This window comes from Malania oleifera, chromosome 10 (assembly GCF_029873635.1).
Source record: "Malania oleifera isolate guangnan ecotype guangnan chromosome 10, ASM2987363v1, whole genome shotgun sequence".
NCBI lineage: Eukaryota > Viridiplantae > Streptophyta > Magnoliopsida > Santalales > Ximeniaceae > Malania > Malania oleifera.
Window position 1 is genome coordinate 3,507,392 of NC_080426.1, and position 22,919 is coordinate 3,530,310.

Sequence of the window (22,919 nt, forward strand, 5' to 3'; positions counted from 1 at the left end):
TACATAGGAATGGGATGGAATTGTGCAGAATGGAATCAATTTCATTTCTCAATTTCTTCTGATCTTTTCCACTTTATTTGCTATGTAGCTTGGTATTTCGTCTTGGGAGGTTTTAATGTTTTTTATATTAGATTTAATATGATTTTTAAAAGCTCTGGTGTGTTGTCTTCCGTGAAGGTGTTGGCACACCCATGCTTGGGGCTTCAATTGAGCTGAGCAGAGCAGAGCTTTAGCAGGTTCAGGCTTGGCTCATTAATAAATGAGCCCCAAAATTGAGCTCAAGTTGGGCTTAGTAATAAACAATCCGAGCGAAGCTTTGTTCATGTTTGGCTCATTTATTAATCGAGCTTAAAACAAGCCTAAACGAGCCAAAACTAATCTTGTTAAAATTTTGATTATATATTAGTGGACTTTAAAATTAAATCTAAAATTGCTCAGTGATACAAACAAACAAATGATTTAGTTCATTTAAAAAGTACTTTTAATATTTTAATTCATGTTTTACTATCTCATGTCATTAAAAAAAATTTAAAAGATAAAGTCTACATACTTTTAAATAGATATGTGTGTGTGCGCGCGCGCCCATGTCTTAAATAATGTCAATTTGAAATGAACTCTAAAATATATAAATTAATGTGCCTCCTAACAAGTAGATAGACAAGTCTATTTTTTATTCTATATACTAATAAAATTTCATAAACTTCATTAGTTAGCCTAAGCTTATTAAACAAGCCTATTATTTGAGTTTTTAAATAATCTAAATTGCAAGCTAGTTAAACAAGCTAGCTCATGAGCTTAAGGAGCTAAGTATCATCTAGCTGAAGCTCGGCTCTCTTATCTTTTGGGCTTAAAGTCTAAGTGCAAGCTTGGCTCGTGAACGGCTTGGTTCATTTGCAGCCCTACATTACATGCTCCAATTGTACTTTCTTCTTTTTCTATTATTATTTTTTTTTAATAAAATTCTTGTCCCCTCACCTCCCCTCCCTCTACTAAAAAAGGAAAGGAAAAAAAAAGGTGAAGTTGCGTACATATTGAGCTTATCTGATGGGCAATTGACCCAGAAAGTTGCAAAGCGAAAAAGAAAGAACAATATGTTCAGTTGCATGATGGAAAAGGAATGAGAATGAGAGAGTAAAGAATGCGAATGGCCATTTCATTTACCATTCTGCCCATAGCCTTTTCAATTTTCAATGTTCAATCAGTGATAAAACATATATATGGAAAGGTGAAATCACTGAATTAAATTCTCATTCCTTTTCCTGATTTTAACCTGCATTTCCATTCTCACTTTTCCTTATTTTGACAATACAAGGGAAAAATTCTTCTCAATTTCTGCATCCTGTGAATTTAAATGTGCGATTCTTGTTCCTTTTAAATTTTTTTTAGGCTGTCATTTGATTGCTTCTTTTCTTCTTTTGTGTGTGAAGGCTCAGCTATGGCAGCTTGCACAAAGGACTACTGCTCTTCCTCTCGGGCGTGGGGCATTTACTCTGGCGACCACGTGTACTCTTTTGACAGAGGTATTTTTTGTTTTGTAGTAGCTACTGAGAAATCTGCTATCTTGCCTGGAATTTAAGCTCACTTGTATGTATTTTTTAATACGGATTAAAATTCATATCATTTGAATGGTTGCTTATATTACTTGTCAATTACAATTTCATGTTCTGTATTTCATTGCTTAAATGCATCTTGTAGTCCTAACTAGATCAATTTTTATTTATTTATTTTGTAGGCGTTAACTGTTCCAAAGCTCGTTTTAGCAGGTCGGTTGCCTGCCCAACAAAATGCAACCGTATGTTCGTAGCAGTAATTTACAGGGGCATTACATGTGTGCATGTGCTGTTTTGGTAATATCAAATGTGTTGCTTTGTTGATTTTAGTTGGTTTTGAGCAACATATTGTCTATTTGTGGCAAACTGAGAGCAGTAAAATTTCTCCTAGTCTCAACTTTTTTTTTATATGAATTTTTTTAATGAAATTGGTTTTTTCTTTCTTTTCCTTTTCCAGAGTGTTTTTTTTTTTTTCGAGATTTATTTTTCCAGTTGTAATTTTTTTTCCTCTACCATTGGAATTTTGGTTTGTGTGGGATACTTTCTTTCTTTATTTTTATTTTAAACATTTTTATGCCTATAATCTTATAGTAATGCGTATGCATTAACATTCATTATTTCATAACTTCCTATTTTGAGCATCTGCGCATGTTATTTTTACCCTACTGCAATTCTTTCTTACATGCTTATTTCTTTTCCGAATAGGTTAATCTAGATCCAAATATGAGGAATATTCAAGAACTTAAATCTTGGCCAGAGTTTCACAATGCTGTTGCTGCTGGTTTGAGGCTGGCACCCCTTCAGGTTTGTTTGTACTTCAGGAGATTATTCATAAGTAACTTGACAGCTCATCTGATGCCAAATTTTGAAATGTCACTGTAATATTTTCATTTTATTTTGAAGAAATTCTATTCATTGGATGCTTCTTCTAGTTTTTAAATTTCTGTTTACAGTTGACTGCTGCATGCTTTATTGTAGATTTCATTTTTTATCTTTTTTCTTTTTTGGGTTGCATTTCATTAAGTATGGATTGAGTAAACACAACTTTTGATCTTCTTTTCATTTTGTCCTGCCTAGTTACATTTCTTTGTTTCACAGTATATTGTACCACTCCTTGACTTTGTGACGTGTCTTTGCGATTCATTTTCAGGGAAAAATATCAAGAACGTGGATAACATATAATAAGACTGAGGAGCCAAATATTACTCATGCAGGACTTCTCCTTGCTCTCGGATTGCATGGACATTTGCGTGTTTTAACTATAACTGATATATACACGTATTTTGCACAGGTTGAGTATTCCAGGGATGATTTATTGTGCACTCACTTTGCACACCACATCACCACTGCTTCACTGTCCTATTCATTGTTGCTTCATTACCATCAAACCAGTTGATGTAGCATTGTTTTGTTTGTTTTTATTAAATCAGTGTAGTTGGATACACATTGTGCTTGGTGAAATAATCTGGAAGATGATAAAGTTAACTACTATTTTTGCATGTTGTACTGCTTGTTTGTGTTGTGATGTTAACTGCTAATAATCTCTTGTTAGTTTTGCTAGGACTATTTTATGTTTTCAAATAAAATTTATAGTTTTTTTTTTGCACAATTGATGCAGAACAGCATCATGAAATTACAAGAATTAACCCTTACATGGCTTGCACACCCCTATTTCTAAGAAAGCATAAATTACAAGAATTACACATAAACCCCTAAATATAGACAAAATTACAGATAAATCCCCCAAAACACACATATGTTACAAACAAAATCCCTAATACACATTATCTTACTACCAAGTACACTATACACATAATAAACAAATTAACTAAACACAACAATCTCTTGATTCAATTGTTTTGAGGTACTTTCCAACAAGGGTCTAGCCATGGTCTGCCTTCTTGTCCTACATCAAATCTCTGTAGTTGGACTCTTTGAAAGTTGTTGCTTGAATGACGGATGAAATCAGTTCCTTTGGTAGGACCACATACTTGAATTGAGAATTGGCATTAACAAACATTTCAGGAATGATAATCAATTGTAGGAATTTTGATGTCTTCAAACACATTCATTTCCTTCCTTGTATGTTTTGACAATCAACTGTAGGAATGTTTTGACATGATTCACAAAGGTATGGAATGACTTAGTATTATGGGTGAAGTATGACAAAAGCCATTCCCTTTTCCAGTAAGTTGTCACCATGTTGCTGGATTATTTAAATATATTGCAGCTATATATCATCAAAAGCCCTTAACAGAATTTGCTCATAGTGCTCAATCCACTCATGCAAAATCACAAATTTGACTCCAATTTCTCAAGAACTTTCTTCAATTTTTCCTTTATTGTAGAGTATTTCATCACAATTAAGCAAACCATAATAAACAACTTAAAGCAGTCTGGTCTGATTCTGCTGCTGGCAGCTCTGATGGATCCCTCCAATTGTTACCAAACATAACAATAAACTTTCTCTTGAATTTACTCAAAAATTTTCAGGTTTTTGGTTGAAAAGTCAGAGTACAATGGCTGGGAACAAATACTTTATGATTTGGAAGTGCAGAGCTGGGGAAATTTTCCCACACACGTGTTGACGGCGCATAAGCTGCTGGCGGTGACTCTTAGGCAATGAACTTTGGGGTAAAGCTAGATCAGGAGGAGCAAGTTTCAGTGGTGGTGGTGGTGTTTTGAGTGATGTTCAGGAAATAGTTTATTTAAGGTGGGTGATAGTGGAAAAATATTCAGGTGGTGCATGGGGTCTCTACAGTGTTATGATGGCGATGAAATTTCAGGGAATGGCCTGTTGATGGGTTATGTTTTTAATGTTGGGGGAACAGTCACAAGAAGTTGGAAAAGTAGGGTTTGAAATGCAGGGGAGGGGTGTAATCAGTTCGAATCGGTTCAGTTTGAACCAATACCAAACACCAAACCAAAAAACTTGGTTCTTGAAAATGACAAAGCGCAACCAAACCAGAACCAACTATTTTCATGCCAAATATATTATGGTTCAACGGTTCACGTTTGGTTTTCAACTGATTACAGAATCACAAACATTACTTAAGCAGCTACTATTTTTAACTACGTTGCTTTTAAGAACCAAGGAAATATATTAGTTGGTGGGTCCTCTCTGAACAAGTAGAAGGTTCATGGGGGAAAGGCACAAAGACTTCAGTTACGGGCATTGACTATTTATAAGCAGCTGAGAGGGGGAGGGTCTGTTGCTCAACCGATGTAGGGCAAAATGGGGGACAATTGCAAGTACTGAGAGTTGAACTTGAACATTCTTGCCCACATCGAAAACTTGTAAGTTGGAAAGGCCTCCCACCTTTATAAAAACCCATTTTTCTCCTAAAGCGCACTTATTAGTATCTATTTCATATTTGATTTTCTATAAAATCAGATTTATCAAAGAAAAATTATTTTAAAAATTATAAATTATAATTTGGGGAGTGATAATAGATTTTGGAGTTTAGATCCTTCTAGAGAGTTTTCTTGTAAATATTTTGTCGCCTACTTGACTTATATTCTTGTAATTCTACTGCGGGCCCTTTTTCTTTGTATCCTTTGATTTGGAAAGCTAAAGCTCCCTCAAAAATAAAAGCTTTCATTTGGACTGCGATACTTGATAGAATTAATACCAATGATTTACTTCAGAAGAAAAGAGCTAATAAGGCCCTGCCCCCCCAACATTCATGTCCTTTGCCCTTCCACATGGCTATTTGGAATAAGTTATTTGGTATATTTGGTGAAATTTGGGTCTGTCCATACCACTTTGAAGGCCTTCTATAACATAACTTTTAGGGGTTTTGGAAAAGGAAATGGTAGGAAAGCTCTAGGGAGTTGCACCGTTATGGCTATTATTTGGCGTGTTTGGTTGAAAGGGACACTAGAATAGTCAAAAGTGTTTGGTTCTTTGTTTTGGTTGCATTCTTTGTGACTAGTTTCTATTGATGTTAAGGGAGAATTTCTTTTCTCCTTGTCTCTTCTTTTTTCTTTCCTTTCTCTTTCAAATTTTTTGATGTACATTCTTTTCTCCTTTAATACAATTCTTTATTTATCAATATATATATATATATATATATAAGGAAAGAAATATACAGATAAAAATCATAAAATATTCTATCAAAGTCCTGATATGAATGTTATATATCAAAATTTATATATTATTACTGATAAATTTGGTTTTTGGTTTTTTGTTCCAATTTTGGGTTAAAAACCGAATCCATAACTGCAAATTTTAATTTGCAAGAACTGCAACTGAATCCAAAAACTGAAAAACTAAAGCAAAACTTATTTTGGTCTGGTTTTGGACTGGTTTTCGGCTAGGAAACACGGACATTTCTGGAAGCCTGAAATGTTAGTGTCTGATACGTATCAAATACCGACACCTGCCGAACACACCCCAACACGTATCCAACATGTATCAGAAATCATTCAACTTATTTTTATTTTTGAACACGACTGATACACTTCACGATACGCATAAGAACATCTCCTGGACACTTCTGGCGCTGAAACAGTGTGTTTTTGTTGCCCCTTTATTCTGTTAATAAAACTCAGAAAAAGAAAATACGGATAGGTCAAGAGATCGAGAGTCAGGTTCTCTGATATTGGAGTGGTTGGACTTTGGAGCCCTAGCGCCACTACACCAGCCTTGTAAACCACTGTTGGACCTCCCAGCCGTAAAAATTCCTCCTTCTATAAGGTCATCGCAATTTTGTCACTTTTTGATAATATTTATATATATATATATATATATATATTTTAATTTATTGACAAGTAATGCCATTTGCCCATGATCAGCCATGCACTTGAGTTATTAGTGTAGTTGATGATTGTATTAGTGTAGTTTGTAAAATGTGTAAAGTTTGTAAAATATGTAATTGATATTTTTGCATGAATGGTGCTTATATTTCATTTTAAATAAAAATTTCAACATATTTGTAACATGCCTAAATATAGAGTCGTACTCATATCCATGTCTTGTATAAGTATCAGTGCCTCCCAGGTTTTCAGTTTTTCAGTCATTTTTGTACACCCCTACACAAGGGCAACGGCTGTAATTTTCTTTTTATTTTATTTTTTCAAAATCTAGGACTGGTAGTTCAATATTTGTGTAGAAAATCAGAAACAGAGAGAGAGGGAATGAAGAAGAAGAGAAGAGAAGTTGTTGCAATTTAGGATAGAAATTAATTACAGAATGGGAAAAAAGAAATAGAACAGAGAATAGAGAACAGAGGGAGAGAGAAAGGAGAATGAAGCAGGAGGGAGGAAGAAAATTAGAGATGGAGAGGTGCTGTTAGTTTAAGAATGCTGCAGAATTTTCTCGAGTTAATAAAAAATACAAGGAGAAGAAGAAGAAGAAGAAAGAGAGTCGAAACTGGGGGATAGAAATGGAAACATAGATTGATTTTGGTTTTTGATACCAAATGATCCAGAACCATATCATAGATTTATAGCTAAAAGAGAATTTGGAAGAGATAATGGAGAGAGGAAGAAGGAAGAAGAGAGGAGGAAAGTGATACAGTTGGGGTTGAACTCAATTCAAATTCATAAAAATCTAACTCATACATGGCTTTCACACCGTATTTATAAGCAAGCCTAAATTTACAAGAATTATCTATAAATCCCTATAGATACATGAAATTACAAATAAACCCCTAAAACACGCATATTAGAGACAGACGCTCAAATACACGTACTTCTACTCCTAAGTAAACTATACCCACATAATAAACTAATTAACTTAACACAACAATCCCTTGACCCGGTTCTTCTAAATTAGTCTCCAATAATCATCTGCCCATGGTGAGGCTTCTTGTCCTACATCAAGAAGTTTTTCTATTGTGCTTCTCTCTCTCTCTCTCTCTCTCTCTCGTGCTATCTGTTTTATCTTCAAGAAGTATGTAAGTTGAATACCTGCCCTTTTCTTTTTTCTTTTTTTACACTCAATCAATTTTTCCTGATCTTAGATTACTACTTTATCTAAAAGCTTAAGCTGTTAGGTTGTAGGCCAACAATGTATATCAAGCTTTAAGGCCCCCTTGCATGTGCAGCCTGATACTTCATGAGATAAACAAATGATAAATAGCACCCATTATAAGGAATACAACAGTTTTTAAACATGACACAATAAATACGGGCCACAAGACTAGAACCTAGAACTTTTTGGTAATCTAGCTCTAATACCATGTTACATTACCACTTAGAAGCTTAAGCTGTAAGGTTGTGGGCCAACAATGTATATCAGCCTTTAACACGTCTACTTCTTGTTTGTTGATGAATTCTGCTTATAGGAACATGAAAGCACATCGGTTGGATTACTGCTTGGTTTAGCAGCTTCATATAGGGGCACTATGCAGCCAGCAATATCAAAGGTAAACTCATGTAATAATATTATCTTTGCTTGTCATTTCCATTTTTATCTTTTATAATTTCTTTCTTGGACTGGTTTGCTGAATAATATATATATTTTTTTTTATCATAAAGGGTAAAACTTATATAGATCAAAATGGATATGTACAGCATACACTGGGCATACCCAGCCAGAGGGGAGCAAAAGAACCCCATCCAAAATTACATCATAACCGTCCAAGACTAAGAACTACACATCATGCTACATCAAAGCTCAAAACAAGCTCAAAGCTAGTAAATACATCAAAGCTGAATAATATTGATTAGGGGTGTCATGGGTTTGGTTGTGTCAGCCTGGGCTCAAAATTCCAACCGATCCAATCTTGTGTTTAGGCAAAAAGACAATCCTAAGTCAAACTGTTGAGGATGCGGCTTGTGTTGGTTTGGGTTGATCTAGTTATTGGAAGGGTTGGTTTGAGTTGGTGGTTTAGCTTATTTAAAGGCAAAGTAGAAAAGAAAAAAAGCAAACATAATAACATTTGTTAAATTCAAAGCACTAGTTACAGTAGTGTTATTCAAATTTATTTATATTAGATTAGTAGACTTCTCATTGAAAAACAATAGTATCAATGTGACTATATGGTGTAACATAATAAGTACTTTACAAATCTCAATTTTGCATTGATAATACAGTATGAAGAAGGTTCTGAAAATAATCAAAGAATTATTATATCTATTTTCTAATATGCATACCATCAATCACATGAAATCATAAAATGCAAAATATGTTCATTTTCTTCTAGAAGGACCAAAACATCATACCCCTAAACATTGCTATAATAGAAATAAAATTGAAAATATAAAAATTAAAACACTCTAAAATGTATCAATCCCGCAATCGATCCTTTGCATTCTATCATAGGTCCCAAGTAGTTGCAGTCCCTTGTTATTATTATTATTTTACATATAAGCATTAGAACTGAGTTGGCTTGGGCCAGAAGGGTTAGATACTAAATCCGCAAACTGACTGACCCATACAGTTGGGTTATGCAAAATGAAAAACTGCCGACTAACCCATAAACCATTCGAAACCCAATTTTTTGAGCCGGTCTAACTTGAATTGGTTGTGTTGATCAGGTTATTGAACACCCCTAAAATTGATGAATGTTGTTACCTCATAGTCTTATTATGATCTTTTTATTACATTAAAATGTTGCTTTCCTGCATTATGTACTTCTATATTATTGTTTCCTTCTTGTATGTTATTTGTTTTTTATTTTATATATTTGTCTTTTTGGTTGAATAACTGCAAATTGGTAAAATAAAATTTCTAATGGCTGATTAAAAAAGAGGTACAACCCCTAATGTTATTTTTTATCTTTTTTTCATTTTGCTGCTCCAATTAATCAATACGCATATAAATTTTGGCGGTGAAATTTTTCTCATGATCTTTCAATGGCATTTTTCATCTGTAATTTTTGCTCAGCTTCATTATCTATGTTGACCTAACTGTACTGCTCTGTGCAGTCTCTCTATTTTCACATTCCTGCTCGTCATCCATCCTCCTTTCCTGAGCTGGAGTTACCAACGCTTCTACAGGTATTTTTATTTTTCCATTATCATTGTATCTGCTCTTGTATTCAGATTGGTGCGCTCACATTTCTTGCATTCTAGGTGGGGGGGGGGGGGGAAGTGGAGTAAGTGTCTGTATATATTTGTTTATTTTTGCCTCATCAAAGCCTTAAAATCCCACACTTAAGCCACATGAATCTTTTTTTCATTTTTGTAATTGAGATCTATCAAAAGCCATGAGATTTTTTATTTATCAGCAAAAATATATATAGGCATCAAGGGGATGCCAACCCCGTGGTACAAAACATCAACCACCAATAGAGTGTAGCAAACATCAAGGATTACAAAATGATCATTAACAATGTTCCCACTAAGCCAGCTGTAGATAGCAGTAATCCATTGGGCTTTGCAGGTCTGAAGCGAAATAGATGAATCTTTGAAGGCTCTCCTTTCTTTCCAAGCCCACCAAAAGATGGCGAGAGGGATGAGGACTATGAAGTTCTAATCCTTTCGCTTCTCCTTTGTGGATCTTGATGCCTTTCCAAGCCCAAATCTCCCCTCCAACTGAATTTGCCGTAACCCACTGCTGCCTAGTCAAGAAAAAATAGCCAAATCCCAATGTTCCTTGTCCAAGGGCAGTGGAGTCTTGTGGTTGACTGATTCTGCATCAGCCATACAAAGAAAACGCCAATTTGTGACCATAAGCCCTCTTTTCTGCAGATTGGTGAGGGTTAAAATATTTCAATGTATGGACTCCCAAGCAAAAAAGGTAACTTTAAAGGGGCTGCTGTCCTCCAAATGTGAGTCCAAGCGGATTTATTGTAATTTGTTCCCAACAGTGAGAGCTTCTTATAAAAAGATTTAACAGAGAAACACCATTTTTGTCCAAAGCCCATTTTGGCTCGTTGGGGCTGTTTTGGTGACGGAAATTGTTTAGAAATCTGTAGAATTCAAAGAGTGTGTAAAGTTCCCAATTTGCCATGTTCCTTGTAAAAGGAATATCCCAGAAAATTCTCTGATCAGTGATTAGGAGATGATGACTGATAAGGGCATTTCTATCACAAGCCAAGTTGTAGATGGAAGGAAATGCAGCTCTAAGATTATGGTTCTTGCGCCACACATCATGCCAAAAGTAAACATTGGCCCCATTTCCCACTTCAAATGTCACAAAATTAAAAAAAAACCATACCATCCTTTCTTGATGAATTTCCAAACACCCACTCCATATGGACCTATTCCATTGTGTGTTGTCCAATCATTGTGCTCAAACCCATATTTAGAAACAATAATATTCCACAAAAAGTGGTCTTCCTCCTTCATGAACCTCCATAACCACTTCCCAAGGAGGACTTTATTTAAAGTGAAGGGATTTCAACCCTAGACCTCCTGAACAAATGGGTTTGACCACTTCCCATCTAACAAGGTGGTATTTAAACTCCTCCCCTAAGCTTCCCCAAAGAAATCTTCTCCGAATTCCCTCCAATCTCCTTGCGACTGAGGCAAGGGAAACAGAGGCATGAAGTAAATTGGAAGATTATTCAACGTGCTTTTGTTAGGAAATTTCTTTTCCATGCTGCCAGTCTCCTTTCAAACTTTTCAATAATAGAGTCCAAAACTCCATTATCTTTGAATTTGGCTCTGAGTGGGAGACTCTGGTAATTAATGGGAAAGGTTCCCATCATGCAACCCAAGAGATCAATAAGGAAAGTCCCCCGTGTTCTCCCTAATTGGAATAAGCTCACTTTTGCCAAGGTTCACTTTTAGGCCTGAGATGGCCTTAAACCAACAAAATGCATTGGAGGTTGAGGATATGGAGGGATTCATCTTCACAAAAAATAATAGTATCATCTGCGAAAAGAAGACGAGAAACTTCTGTAATAGTTCCAGTTCTGCCCACCTTGAGACCTCTAAAGATCCCTTCTTCAGTAGCTTCATCAACATGAGGCTAAGCACCTCCATGACCTAAATAAACAGAAAAGGGGACAAGGGATCTCCTTCTCACAAACATCTCGATGAGCAAAAGAAATCAGAAGGGTAGCCATTAATAAGCATTAAGAAGCTTGGGATTTTTATGCGTTGACAATCCAACTACACCAATGCTCACCTTAGCCCATTTTTATGAGGAGATAAAGAAAGAAATTCCAGTTGACATGATCAAAGATTTTCTCCATATCCAGTTTGCACACTATTCCCCTTTTTTCCTCCTTCTGATAGGCATCCACCACTTCATTAGCAATAAGGGCAGCATCCATAATCTGTCTTCCAGCCACAAAAACATGTTGATATTAACCAATGACTTCCGGTATTGCTTTTTTTATCCTTTCAGCAAATACTTTGGTAATGATTTTATGCTTCTCACAAAGCTAATTTGGCGGAGATCTTTGATGCTAGCAGCCCCAACTTAGGAACAAGAGTTGCAAAAGTGTTGTATATGCAACTAGAGAATTTTCCTAATCTATGGAACCCCTCAAGCATGTTTAACAAGTCATGTTTGAGGAGGCTCCAGTTAGCCTGAAAGAAAGCCAAGGAGAAACCATCTGGCCAGGCACTTTATCCCCATTGCAATTTTTAATAGCTTGGAGTACTTCTGTTTCCTCAAAAGGTCTCTCAAGCCACTCTGCAGCGGAAGAACTGAGGGATCTGAAATTGATGCCATCAACTGTAGGTCTCTAAGACTCAAATTCAGTGTAGAGGTCTTTATAAAAATCTCAAATACCTTTTCTAAAGTCCTCTTCCCTGGTTAAGGTGACTTCCCCACTTTCAATGTTGGAAAGGATGTTACTTCTACGGTGAGCATTTGTTGTCCGATGAAAGAATTTTGTATTACAGTCCCCATCTTTGAGCCATAGAGCTTTGGATTTCTGCCTCCAAGATATCTCTTTGAGATTAATAACCTCGTACAACTCCTTCTTAAGCTTAGCTCTTTTGGCTCTCTGATCATGGCTTTCTGATCATCATTAAGTCCCTGGATTAATTCTTGCTCATCAATCTCTTTGATGCCATTAAAGATAACAATATTTTTTGCTTGGACATTCCCAAAGGTGTTTCTGTTCCAAATCTTAAGCTTTTTCTTTCATCCTTTCAGCTTTGGGACAAGCACAAAACTAGCCTTCTTTGTGACAAGATTGGAAGGCCACCAAGTTTTCACTAGCTCCATGAAACCATCATGCTTTAACCACATATTTTCGAGGCAAAAGGGAATTGGCCCCCATTTGACAGATTACTATGTTGGGAAATCTTTACATAAGATCAGGTTTTACATTTTTTTTTGTTTTTTAATAATAGGAAGAGAGATTTTTAATCTTACATGGCCGTTGACTTGCTCATATCCTGAGGTCACTTGGCTTTGGGTTTGCTGTGGGTAAGATTAGCCACTAAGCTTGATATGCATAGATATGTATGATATATATTGGAATAGAGGGAGGTATGAAGGAAATTTGTGTCTAATGAACATAGGTATTTATGTATTTTTGTGTCACACAGTTCCCCTCTCCCTTATCTATTAGTCAGAAAATCAGGGATTCTGTCTTCGCCTGATATTTAACACTTGTTCTTGAATGATTTTCATTTGCACTTAATTTCACCTTTTCTCCCTTTGTTTTAGCGCATTTTTTGTAGTTCATTATTTTCTGCATGTCTTTATCTTGATTGTTGTGGAGTTGACCAGTGATGTGGTTGTGATATTTTGTCAAATTTACAAACCAAAATAAAATGGTTGTTTGTTTTTTGATTTCACAAAATAATCCTCTACTTTCTTTCTTTGATATTCAGTCAGCAGCGCTCTTGTCTGTCGGGCTTCTTTATGAAGGATCAGCACACCCACAAACCATGCAAATTCTTCTGGTATATTGGTTTCCCCTGTTTCTCTGCTACTTTGGCATCTTTATTTAAATGTCGATAGTTTTCTTTCTTATGCATATGTTGCCAACAAGCATAATGAGGAATAGACCTGTAGTCTAAAATTTACAGATTCTTGCAAGTTGTAACTTATGTAATTATCCTTGATTTTGATCTGTGAGTTTTTATGCTCTAGTATGGCAATGCGTTTCTTGGCCATTACACTATTTGTACTTTTTTCCCTGTTCTTTCCTGTCAATTCAATTGCCATGTTGATTTTGCATGTTATGTAATCTTCAGGGTGAAATAGGCCGTAGAAGTGGAGGTGATAATGTACTTGAAAGAGAGGGTTACGCCGTATCTGCAGGATTTTCGCTAGGCATTGTTGCATTGGGTATGACTTATTAAATTTATTGAACATATGGGTTCTAGCTAACTGTGTTTTATTTCATTGAAGGTCGGGGTGAGGATGCACTTGGTTCTGCAGACAGTTTGGTCAATCGATTGCTGCAATATGTTGGTGGCAAAGAACTTTATGGGGTATGATGGTTCTGATTATGCTTTCTTTCTCTTCCCCTCTTTTGGTCCTTGTTGATATTAATAATCTTTCAATGTTTCCATTTTGTGCTATAAGATTTGAAGCATTTTGAATTGATCATAATTATTGTATTTTTTGTTTTGGTTTTCCGTTTTTTCTTTCTATTTCATCTGAATGATCAGGAGAAGTCCCTGCCATTGACATTATCAACAGAAGAATACAATCGTGGTGCTGGGAAGGTAGTGTCAACTATTTGGTGTTATGGACTTAATTATCTTAAACCTTGTATATGGATTTTACTTACCGCTGAAAGCAATTTATTTCCTGCGATTGACATCCATTTTTTTTTTCACTTGTTTGGGTTACTATTGTTTTAGAATATAGATGGAGCCCCCATCAATGTTGATGTCACTGCACCTGGAGCTACAATTGCTCTAGCTCTAATGTTTTTAAAGGTAACTTCATTAGCAGGGAATTATTAATTGAATAATATGTTCGCTTTCTTGGACCAATTGGATCAGTTTGCTTCTTTTTTAAGCAAGAAACCCTTGTGTTTCTGTAAACATATGTTAAGTTTTTATCACTCAGTTGCCTGTTTATTACAGACTGAATCAGAGGTGATGGTATCTCGTCTTTCAATTCCTCATACCCATTTTGACTTGCAATATGTGAGGCCAGACTTCATAATGCTTCGTGTCATTGCTCGAAATATGATAATGTGGAGCAGGTATTTTTTGTCATGTAAACCAGACAGCAGAAAATTTAGTTGTTGGCTGTTCCCCTGATTTTCAAATCAACATGCTTCTGTTATTGTAGGGTTCATCCATCCAATGATTGGATTCAGTCCCAGATTCCCGAAATTATTAGTAATGGTGTCAAACGCCTTGGTGATGAAACAGATGATGTTGATGAAATGGATGCTGAAACATTAATTCAGGCATATGTCAATATAATGGCTGGAGCATGCATTTCCATTGGTAAGCTGTTGTTTGTGCTCAATTGGGAAGCATCTCTCTCTCTCTCTCGCTTTGTTAATTGGTTTTCTACTTTAAATATCATATTTGTAATTGTTTTGATGGGTGGTTTAAAAATGATCAATACAAATTCAGAATTAAGAATCATTGCATGAAACTTACAGATGCAAATCTTTCCTTCAGGTGTATTTGTTTTTGTGCCTTCTCGAGGGGCAAGGCTGAGCACCTTTAGCTCATGATTGGTGCAACACAGGTGTGGGATAGAACTGGACAAGAGGGAGGACCTACCCATTTGTATGGTAGAAGTCTAGCCAGTTGCCCACTCCCCACCCCCCCCCCCCCCCCAGCAGTGGCATAGCAATCTCAGTAGACAAAAGGACTCGACAGCCTTTGTTTTATTTTCATTTTTTTTTGTTCTTTTTATTAAGGACATTTTCACCTTTTGAATAGTCAGCTTGCCATTTTTAAATAGCAATCCTAACATGGGACAAGAGATTCTTGTAATCCTTGCCACTGAAACAAACACGTTGTTCACAACCTCTCTAGGACTGGAAATTGTGATTTTACGATCTCCCTGCTCGAATGCACAATTTCCTTCTTGTGGCATGTCATTTGTCTCACCAAGCCATGTGGGATTCAGAATGTGGCTCCCACCATTCACTGTCGCATTGAACTCTGCACAGCATTTTGTTCCACAGTTTTGGATGGTGTGCTCTGAAAGACTGAAACCCAAACGAATGCTTAATAGCCCAACAACTTTTGGGCTGCCCATACAGCCCTAAATGCTTAAGCCAAGATACTTGGTTGTGGTGTTGGACTTTTTCATGTTTACAAGCCATACAAATCCTCCCTTAGCAATCATAGTAGGACTGGCAATCTTTATGCAACATTATTTGCTTGCATGTAGTGAAAAATAATTACTGGTTGGTAAGGAGTAATTGATACTAGTTCAAGTTACTACAGGGACCAGTGGAAGGTTAGCAACAATGTGGGTCATGGTGGTGAGACGTTTTGAGTCTTTACATCACACAAAATCATATTATCGCAAACTCTATAAACCCTTAAATCCCAGCTGTTTGGGGTTACTTACGCACAAACTCACGTGAATGTTTTTCTTAAATTTATCAAAAATTGATTCATTTTAAACCCAGGAGACAAAGAAAGATAATCATATCATTCAGCTCAATAGTAAATAGTAGCAGCCAGAGTTACAAATTTCCTTGAATCACATTATTATTAATTTTACATATGCTGAGTCATTTTCTGTTTGCATGACCTTTGTATAATTTTACCCTAGTATTCAATATTTCACCTGTCCATGAATTTTTGCAGCGTTGAATCATGTCTAGAGTCTTTCTATGCGTTGTAGTTTTCCTATCACTATGGAATCACCTTCCCTCACTTTGGAGCTTGGGCACAGGAAGAGTTGTCTGCTCCAATGAGGCCACTTGTAGGATGGAAATTTATGGCCATGTTTTGGTTCTCAATAGTTTTCATACATCCATCAATAAGCTGATTATACGATTCCATCCTCAACTTTCAGTCATGTCAATCAAGGGCAATTAAAATAGTTCATTTTTTAGGTTTCTTCCACCCAATTCTTCCAATTTATCTCCTTAGGATTCTATCTTATTCATTTTTAAAGGCAGACACACTTGTATCCCCATCCCCCCCAGTGCGCGCGCGCGCGGGCATGGGCAGTAAACCTATGTGTATATAAAAGTACAAGTAGTGTAATTCATTTTGTGGGCAAGACCATTCTTATCTTTTAAAAGTAGGACCAGACATTTCTCAAAGAATTAAATTTTACCAAAAAATGGGTAAAATTACATTGAAAAAGTTTATTTTGGATACCTATCTGATATCTTCTAAAACTATGTAAAGTGTGTATTATTATTCAAATGAACAATAATTTAACTTCCAAAAGATCAATATTAGGAATAAAATCATAGACTTAAGTACATTTAGGTAAAAGGCTAAATTTATCTAAAATTAGAACAAATTCACAAATTATCCATTAAGTAAAAAAAATTGCAGTCATGAAGATTGTAACTAATGAATCACAATTTATATAACACTTTAATTATTAACATCTGTATAAATTGTGTACTATACCTTTTAATTCCATTGATGGGTTTCACATACCACTTTAATATGTAAATTAAAATTGTAAATTAAAATTATTTTGATATTTTATAAATAAAAAACATAACTCACGCACACATGTGATACAATGAATTAAAACTCCTATCTTTGTCTACACCATATAATTTTTATTTTGAAATTTAATTTGAAGGACAGTGTGATATATTAATAAATATGTTATTAAATGTTATGTCAAAATAATTATAACCACAATAAAGTATTATCAATTCATTTAAACCTATATATAATGACACTATATCACTATATTACAATTGTGTAAAAATAATAATCTGAAAAGTTCCTTCTAAATTTAGATAAATATGTGTTTGATCTTTTATTATATTTTAATCAAAGTGTAATCTTAGTATTATATAGTAAGTATCATATTTTAGTTTTTGCAATGCCATATGTATCTGCACTTTTATAGAAGTATTGTATCCTTGTCATATCCATAAAAACAATCCTTTTGATGCTTCTTTGTCACACATTTGACACTATATAAATATGTCTATGGTTTTAGAAATATATTTTTAATGCCTGATATTCTCTGGAACTTGTTTAAGCCTTTAAGGCATGTAATAATGCAATTAATGTGATTTATTTTATGTTTTCATAAATAAAAATAATAATAATTGCTCAAGAATAGCAATACAACTTTGATGTTTTTAAAAAAGTGGCAACATATTTATATATTTTTTAAATTTAAAAAAGAAGAATATATTACAAGAGAATGGCAAGCCTATTGAGATTTTCAACCAAAGAAGTCATATATTGAAATTTTTTTTCATATAGTGTGATGTAAATATTGAAATTTAATATTTGGTATCAGCAACATATTTAAGTATACTATATATAACTTTAACTAGCATGTTCCTATCACATCATGTCCTATATCTTTTGGATTTATTGTGTCCCTACATGTGTGTTGTTTCCTTATATCTATATGTGTTGTAAAAGTATCTTATGTCTGGGTTTTAATTTAAAATTTAAATAATTTTGAGTATTTTTTTCTTTAGTTTATAAAATTTATTGTGACAATGTATATCTATTTGTTTTAAAAAAAACATCCAAATTATATTAAGAATTAACTAAATACAGGAGTCAAGATTATTCATTTGAAACCATTTGTGTTGCATCTTGCATGTGACATATTATCTAGTTTAATGAAAAATATGTGTCTGCTTGCGCACTCGCACAGTTAACTGCAAGCAACTGGGATTTAAGCTTTGCTGAGTTTGTAATAGATTTTGATTGTATTGGTTTTCTAATTTCATCATCCAATGATTAATTTTTCCATGGATGAACTTTTTTCCCTTTCAATTTTGATTTTCCTCAATGATTTGATTTGTAGGTGTTATTCTAAGTAGATATTTATTGTATTCCCCAGTGCTTTCCAAATCTTCTAAAGATTTCATAGGTAATTCATTAGTGAAACAAATGGTCAACTGAGTAAAGGTTGTTAGTGCTTAATATCCTTTTGAATAGGGGTTGACTACCTGAAGATGTCTAGTACTTTTTTTCCTTTATGTAGAAAGCCTAAAAATATTAATTACGTGTCATTTGTTGTGTTTATTGAATTTCTTTTGGTGGCAACTCCTGATAGAAATTCATGTGGGATTCTAGGGCTGATCTTTGTAGCTCTGAATGCTGCTCAACTTCTAGAATCATAAGGAATCCTGATTTTAGTATTGAAGTGTTTATTTACTCTCAAGTGTTGGTTTTGGGATTTCTTTAATTTGTCGGCTGGCATGCGTTTGATTGGCAGGGTTGAGATTTGCTGGAACAAAAAATGGAAATGCGCAGGAGCTGTTGTATGATCATGCTGTCTACTTTCTAAATGAGGTCTGACCTTCAAAGATGTTCCTCAACTATCATCAGTCAATTTAATAGTAGTAAAATATTTATATCATTTTGTACAGATCAAGCCTGTGTCTATTATGAGTCGAAAGACCTTCCCGAAGGGATTGTCTCAATACATTGATCGAGGCACATTGGAAATATGCCTTCATCTCATTGTTCTTTCCCTTTCTGTGGTGGGTAGATTTTTGAGTCTGAGTTTATTTTTCTGCTATATTATTATATCATTTCGCAAATGAACTATGGTTAGGTGTTCGATGCTTATATTTGGCTGAGCAGGTTATGGCAGGTTCTGGACATCTACAAACATTTAGATTATTGAGATTTCTTCGCAGTCGAAATTGTACAGATGGGCATACTAATTATGGTACACAGATGGCGGTAAGTTTTTGGACCTAGTATTGGGGATCTCTTTTCTCCTGCTCGGAACTGTTTCATTCTTTTTTCTTCCCAACATGTTATGAGATCCTGAAAATGCCAGAAATCAGAAAGCTCTTGCAATTATTACTTCAGACATTATTTCTGTACACTAGAAACATCAAATCAAGTAAGATAAATTGCATGAAGTATTTAAGAAATGGTGCATGTGAGCCAAACGCCAGGCATGTGATTTATTAGCAGGTAGCATCTTTTATTGTCATCATATTGCAAAATTTTAATGGTCCTGCTCAGTTGCCCTTCTAAAATGCCTTCATATTGGCTACTGAGGATGTTAAATGAGTTCCAACTTGCATTGCATCACTTGCTAACTTTTATGAGATGTAAAATTAGTCCCTCCTGTTATCTCATTGATGAATTTCACTTTTGCATGAGCAAACATTCAACTTTGGGATATCTTAGAATGAATTACATTCTATGGGTCACTGTTGACCTAAATACAGGACAAGGATAATTTTAGATAAAATGCATTTATGTATTTTTTTTTTTTTTTTTCTTATTCATTTTTCCCTTCTTCTCTCCAGGTGAGCTTAGCCATTGGTTTCTTGTTTCTTGGGGGAGGAATGCGAACCTTTTCAACTAGTAACAGTTCTATTGCTGCTTTGCTGATCACACTCTATCCGCGCTTACCTACAGGACCAAGCGACAATCGCTGTCATCTTCAGGTATTTGAAAATGCCTATAAAATGAATTATAGTTTGGAGTTTCTTGAATAATTTGCAAATGGATTTGAAAGGCTTTCAGCTACAAAAGGGCATGACACAGGTTCAATTCATTTTAGATTTATCATTTTGTGTCCCTGTTTTGTACTAATATGGGCAAAATCAGTTAAATTGCTGTTCAATTCAATCTCCATTTCTTGTTTAAAAATTTTAAATGTTCTTTTCAAGGATATGAAGCATTCATTCCCTGTATAACTTGATTAATGGCAATGGATATTGCAATTTAACTTTGACCAACAACACATCCTTTTGTGCAATCCCTGTGATGTATGTTAACGTAGCTGAAGGGTTTCAGGTTGCTTTCTAGTCTGTATTATTTTCATATACTTCTGTTGCCTTACTTCTTGCTCACGCTTGTTTCCAGGCATTCAGGCATTTGTATGTCCTTGCAACTGAAGCTCGATGGATTCAGACAGTTGATGTTGACACAGGCCTACCTGTTTATGCCCCACTAGAAGTTACTATTAGGGAAACCGAGCATTATGCTGAGACAAGTTTTTGTGAGGTTACACCTTGCATTCTTCCAGAACGTGATATTGTAAGTTTCTGTATTGTTGTTGTTTGCATTCTTAATAAGGTTCTATCCATGGCTCAAAATTTTTAGTGCAAATGTGCATGATGGCGCATAGAAAAGGATTTCAGATGTTATATACTTATATTGTTCATATTCTGGCATAAATCTGAAGCGATGTGATTGGCACAGTGTACAAATTTTCTAGCATGGAATGTTTAATTGGAACATGATATATCCCAAGAAAAGGTTCTGGTATATTGGCCACTAGGAAAATATTCTGGAACTATATCTGTTGAATTAGTTGATCTGCAACTTTAATGGATAATTGAATATGTTACTTGCAGTTGAAAACTGTACGTGTTTGCGGCCCTCGGTACTGGCCTCGAGTGATAGAGCTTGTTCCTGAAGGTAGATTGTTTAGTCATGTTTATTGCATAATATATGAATTTGGGATATTCCAGAAATTTACTCTTCCGCAGATAAACCTTGGTGGAGTTTAGGAGACAAGAACCACCCATTTAATTCTGGTGTCCTATACATTAAGCGGAAGGTCGGGGCTTGTTCATATGTTGATGATCCCATAGGGTGCCAGTCGCTGCTGTCACGAGCAATGCATAAGGTTGTGGTTGCATTTTATTAGCCATTCATTAAACCTACACCCAATCCATTCAATAATCTGTCCAAATATAGGTAAATTGGATTGACCTACATGTTGCAGGTATTTGGTTTGACTAGTCTTAAAGCTTGTACACGAAGCACCAATGGCCACAGTGGACTAGGTTCAGGGACTGTCGATCAGTTGGTCAGTACCTTTTCATCAGATCCAAGCTTAATTGCTTTCGCACAACTCTGCTGTGATCATTCCTGGGACAGCAGGCAAGCATTTGCAAATCTCCATTTTAATTTTGTCCTCTTTTTTCCTCATTAATGATGCCCTTTATTTTGTTAGGTCCAACTGTGTCCCTGTTTTTTTGTTATTTTGGAATACTTTCTTTTGCATAGTATGAGAAGCTACTTAATTCTGATGGCATCACTTTGGTAAGGAATCCAGGTTGACTTATGCAGCTGACAATAACATCTGTTGCCATTCTTTTAATCCATTTTAGGGCCATAGAGAGACATTTTAACAATAGATTTCTTAGTCTTTCTTAGTCATATGTGTGCGTATGTGTGTGAAAACAGTTTTGAGAGATGAAGCTAAATAGGAATCTGAGATTATCATGAGCCACTAACTGGTTTAAATTTCATTTCACACTCCAGTTTTCTGAAAATGTGAATGATTTGGAGTTTCTCCCAACTTAAAGAAGTAATCTAGGAAATGGAAAGGTAGGTACAAAGAAAGATGATTCAACTTATTTTTATGATGATATACTCAAATTGCATCTTGTTTTTATAATGTGAGCATCACTTGGATCACTGGGCTGCAGAAATATCAGTATTTTGAATTGCGCAAATATGCTAATTAGGCCTTATTTAGATATCACCATTTATAATATTGAGAAACATAGTTTTTAAACGTGCAAAAAAAGCTGTCATTGCAAACATCCTTGTAATAATCCTTGTTAATATATAAATCCAGTAATCTTCCCTACTTTTGTGGTAATTTTGCACCAGTTTTGTCACCTTTTTCCCTTTATCTCAGTAGACACGTTATATATATAAATATATATCTAAATATATAAGAGATTTCATTAGGATAGAAGAATATACAACGCCAATGATATCTTCCTTGACATTAAAAAATAAAATCAAGGTACAAAGGAAAAGAAAAGAAAAGGACAAAGAGCAACATCACTTCAATAAAACCTGGTGTTAGGGCTTGATAGTGTGACCTCGGTTAAATGGGAAGGAGAGATGTCTTCACTTGTCCTCGCCAAGGATTTTTATACTGGATGTTAAATTACTCGAATGATGGCTTGTGTGGTTGTCTTGTTGATTGAATAAAACAAATAGTTCCACATTTCATTTAGTATGAGGGTCACTTGTCTTCATGAATTCATTATTGTTGGAACTAATATTTCGTGAATATGAATAGCTTCCGAAAACCTCTCGAGTGTTCATGACAGTGGTTTGAATGTGTAGTTGTTGGCTGACTCTGTCGAGGGAGATCCTCAACGAGTGCCGCGCAGCCCCGTAATTGAATTTAACTTAGGGGTTCATGACAGTTGGTATCAGAGCACAGTGTGCGTGAGCCCGGTGTGCGTGAACACTGAGTTGTAAAATGAGAATTTAAAATTTTGTAAACCAGAACAATGTTGAGGCATGTGAGGCAAGGGATGACTCAAGAGAAAGGCGTGCCAATTGAGTTGAGGCCACCAAAGAGAAAATTGATTTTGAAAACAAAATTGTGGAACTTGAGTAAGTCACTCCATGTATAAGAATCCCTGGTATGGAGTAGTTGAAAGCCTCGAAAATAGGTTGAAA

The 22,919-nt window shown here is 35.2% G+C and overlaps 1 protein-coding gene across 2 annotated transcripts in view; it reads left to right on the forward strand.

The window, feature by feature from the left end:
- LOC131165683 (anaphase-promoting complex subunit 1) overlaps positions 1-22,919 on the forward strand; it is a 93,210-nt gene that overhangs the window by 65,755 nt on the left and 4,536 nt on the right. The window contains exons 14-34 of one of the 2 annotated variants that reach the window (XM_058123678.1): positions 1,428-1,520; positions 1,733-1,792; positions 2,256-2,354; positions 2,701-2,841; positions 7,841-7,921; positions 9,426-9,497; positions 13,242-13,313; positions 13,608-13,701; positions 13,765-13,847; positions 14,028-14,084; positions 14,223-14,300; positions 14,451-14,572; positions 14,662-14,822; positions 18,730-18,806; positions 18,884-18,997; positions 19,101-19,202; positions 19,784-19,924; positions 20,346-20,519; positions 20,840-20,903; positions 20,975-21,114; positions 21,214-21,371. In XM_058123678.1, the coding sequence (XP_057979661.1) occupies positions 1,428-1,520; positions 1,733-1,792; positions 2,256-2,354; positions 2,701-2,841; positions 7,841-7,921; positions 9,426-9,497; positions 13,242-13,313; positions 13,608-13,701; positions 13,765-13,847; positions 14,028-14,084; positions 14,223-14,300; positions 14,451-14,572; positions 14,662-14,822; positions 18,730-18,806; positions 18,884-18,997; positions 19,101-19,202; positions 19,784-19,924; positions 20,346-20,519; positions 20,840-20,903; positions 20,975-21,114; positions 21,214-21,371 (2,183 nt within the window). The remainder of the gene's footprint in view (positions 1-1,427; positions 1,521-1,732; positions 1,793-2,255; positions 2,355-2,700; positions 2,842-7,840; positions 7,922-9,425; positions 9,498-13,241; positions 13,314-13,607; positions 13,702-13,764; positions 13,848-14,027; positions 14,085-14,222; positions 14,301-14,450; positions 14,573-14,661; positions 14,823-18,729; positions 18,807-18,883; positions 18,998-19,100; positions 19,203-19,783; positions 19,925-20,345; positions 20,520-20,839; positions 20,904-20,974; positions 21,115-21,213; positions 21,372-22,919) is intronic. The other variant, XM_058123679.1, reaches the window with a different exon arrangement.